Source organism: Temnothorax curvispinosus, unplaced genomic scaffold, assembly GCF_003070985.1.
Source record: "Temnothorax curvispinosus isolate PA1 unplaced genomic scaffold, ASM307098v1 QBEX01012659.1, whole genome shotgun sequence".
Taxonomy (NCBI): domain Eukaryota; kingdom Metazoa; phylum Arthropoda; class Insecta; order Hymenoptera; family Formicidae; genus Temnothorax; species Temnothorax curvispinosus.
The window spans coordinates 1-2,889 of record NW_020222439.1 but is presented as its reverse complement, the minus strand read 5'-3'; the positions used below and the strand labels follow the sequence as shown (position 1 = coordinate 2,889).

At 46.1% G+C, this 2,889-nt stretch overlaps 2 protein-coding genes across 2 annotated transcripts; one reads left to right on the top strand and one right to left on the bottom strand.

The window, feature by feature from the left end:
* The first annotated feature begins 6 nt into the window (after positions 1–6).
* LOC112462669 (transmembrane protein 170B-like) lies at positions 7–1,288 on the top strand. Its single transcript, XM_025028572.1, has 3 exons — positions 7–254; positions 591–696; positions 782–1,288. The coding sequence occupies exons 1-3, from the start codon at positions 152–154 to the stop codon at positions 975–977; spliced, it is 405 nt and encodes a 134-aa protein (XP_024884340.1). The 5' UTR covers positions 7–151; the 3' UTR covers positions 978–1,288.
* Positions 1,289–1,290: 2 nt separating this feature from the next.
* LOC112462667 (E3 UFM1-protein ligase 1 homolog) lies at positions 1,291–2,884 on the bottom strand (the record flags this gene model as incomplete). The annotated part of the gene is made up of 2 exons (XM_025028571.1): positions 1,291–1,571; positions 1,663–2,884. Coding segments are annotated over 2 exons (1,359 nt in total), but the record flags the coding sequence as incomplete, so codon positions are not given.
* Between the last annotated feature and the right edge of the window lie 5 nt (positions 2,885–2,889).

Here is a 2,889-nt window from a genome sequence, read left to right as displayed (position 1 = left end):
AGTAACGCCCTAACGATGGCCCCGACATAACCTCTCATCGACGACTGCCGAACGGGCGCGGAGGAAAGCGAATTAAATTAACGAGGGACTCGCGTATAGGGACGATTGTACGTTCAAGTTTTCCGCCTCTTCCTTTCTCATCGACGCCCGAATGGATACGCAAACGAACGTCAACCTGCCAACGCGGCCGCAAATGACGCTGCGAAACGTGAACTCGGGCAATGCGTTCTACATGCCTTTAACGTCGTTCGCAGGTAAACAATCGCTCGAATACCATTTGTCCCATTTATGACCGATCGCAGTCGAACTGTAACAAGCGACTTGGACCGGGCTCCGATCTCCACTTGATTGGCGATTAACTCAATTAACAGGCTCACCCGCGGCAAGATTTCAAAATTACGTCTAGCTCGCTATAGCCTCGGTTTCCAAATCTCCCTTTAACTGACAGTTCCATTTGTTGACAGAATACCTACTGCAGTCGCTACCCCGACAAGTTATTCGCCGATTGACTTGATTGAAGCGCGATCCGAAGTCGCCTTATCTAAAAAATATCTAAAATTGTGAGTATTGTCGATCTCTCTACTTTTCAGAGATGTGGTATCAGATATTTCTCTGGGCCCTGTTCTCCTCGATATTCGTGCACACTATCGCCGGCGCGATCTGCTTCGCCACCCTGCGACAGCACAAATACGGCAAGTACGTAAGTTTGTTTCCTATCTGGGGCGGGGTGGGAGGAGGAAGAAAAATGGCTCGATTCACGACATTACGTATATATCCACAGATTCTTTCCGCTGCTTATCATAATAATGGGCGTACTGTTGCCGCTGACGTCGGGCGTCGTCAGCTCGGCGGCGGTCGCCTTCGTGTACAGAGCGTCCGGCTATCAAATGCCGCCCTTGTACGCATTGTTTTGGGGTATCGGGCAGACCGTGGTACCGGTGTCCGTCGGATTCACGCGAATCTTAGCGACTTTGTAACCTGTCGTTACAGAAACTGCACTTGTGATATTTACGTGTACATATAAAAATGGCGGTCAAGTTCTTTCTTTCTTTCTTTCTTTTTTTAATTATACATATGTACATACATAGGTAAGTCTATTGTAGGCATCCAATTGCATTGACGTTTATTAGTGAACCGAACTGTAAATACGGCAAAGATTGTAATGTACTGAGAAGATAAGTATTGCGAGAATTTCGCGATAAGAAACAAACGCATTTATCGAATATTGCAGTGAAAGCGTCACAATTATTACATATATATATATATATAGACATAAATTAGGTCACGGTCTGATTTTTTAAATTGTAAATATGTATATTGTATATTTTATTATAAAATACAACGTTAATTGATATATAACAAATACTTTTACAGAAAATGGGTCTAGACTATATTACATTATTCATATTATACAGCATTTTTGCGTAATCCCTCTCAAGATTTGTCTATTTTCACATGTTGCTTGAAATTGTTCGCAATGTTTTTTATGTCCACCAATCCTTCCTCCAAGGCCCTGGAGGCTTCCATTTTTGCGTTTTCGTCAGGAGAGCTTAGCAAATTCAGTACTAAATCTAGAAAAAGCGCAATATATTTTCAATTAATTATATTTTACTGTAAAGAAGCTCTTTTTTTCCAAGGATAGTCTTATAAATCGTTACGTACCGTGGTATCTAGCAAGAGTCGACATCGTATTGGGCTCCAAGTGCTGTTGAAGGAACGCGAGAACCGTTGTTACGTGTCTGCCAGACATGTGTAAGGCGTTCTGCGTGACAGCGGTGAAGAGCACGCTCGTAACTAGGTGTAACGTTAACGCGGGATCTTGCGTGGCGTTCAGCTCCTCCAGCAGAGCCTCTCTGTGTGCGTGCACCTGCGGCCGCTCCTTTTTTTTATCGTACTTCTTCAGGACCAGACAGCAGGCTGCCATCGCCCCGTCGACGCTGTTCAAAAAGTCCTCCACCGAATCTCCCATCACCGTCCTGTGGATAGCGGTCAACGGCTCCTTAACGTCCGCGGGCAATTCGAGCAGCAGTCTTTGCCTCGTCTCCGTCGTGAGATTTTCCGCCACTTGCAGCATGTTCTGTTGAGCAGCCAATTTAAATATACTCGTCACAAAATCGAGACCTAGAGACTTGAGCAGGTACTTGGTCAGTGAAGCTTGATCCGCCTTGTCCAGATGTTTGATACCTTTGTCGAATATTCGAATGTTCGTTATCAGAACGTTCAGGCGTTCGCCGATCTCGCTCAGGTTCGTGGTCTTGTTGGATTGCGCCAATTGCTCCGCCAACGACAACGCGGACTTGTTCAATTTCGTTTGCAAATAGTACGCTAATTCGTCCGCCATTTCCTCGATAACGGATACGTTCTCGTCCTTCATGACCTCCGCTTTCACTTCCTCCACGGATATCAACGTAATCTCACCCTTTCCGACCGTTGTCTGCCTCGCGTCGTCGTCTTCGTCAGAGTCATTTTCCTGCGTCTTTCCCTGAAGATATTTCTTCTTCGTAGACTTCGTCCTGGTTTCTCTGCCTTGACTACCGCCCCCCGCTTTACCAACAGTTGCCTTTTTCCTTCGTTCCTCCTTTTTGCTCACTTTACTCTCAACGATCACGTCCGCGGATTTAGATTTCAATTTACTCTCGACGACAGATTGAATCCACTTTCCGCTGGCTACCATGTCCCGAGCCTTTTGCTCCGCCACGGCTTCGAGGGACTTGATTAAAGTCTGTAGAAATGCCTCGGAGACCACAACCGTCTTCGCGAATATATGCACATTGACCCTCGTCTTCTTCGTGGCTAATTTGAGAAGAAGTTCCGCGTCTTCGTCGCTAAACACAGACGGCAAGAGGGGATACAGATCGACGAAGGATCCGGTCGCAACGGCCTCCTCGA

Excerpts from the sequence above, each read along its gene's own strand:
- LOC112462669 (XM_025028572.1), top strand. The coding sequence starts at position 152 with ATGGATACGCAAACGAACGTCAACCTGCCAACGCGGCCGCAAATGACG. Across the intron at positions 255-590 it reads GCCTTTAACGTCGTTCGCAG|AGATGTGGTATCAGATATTT; the intron begins GTAAACAATCGC and ends TCTACTTTTCAG. Across the intron at positions 697-781 it reads CGACAGCACAAATACGGCAA|ATTCTTTCCGCTGCTTATCA; the intron begins GTACGTAAGTTT and ends ATATATCCACAG.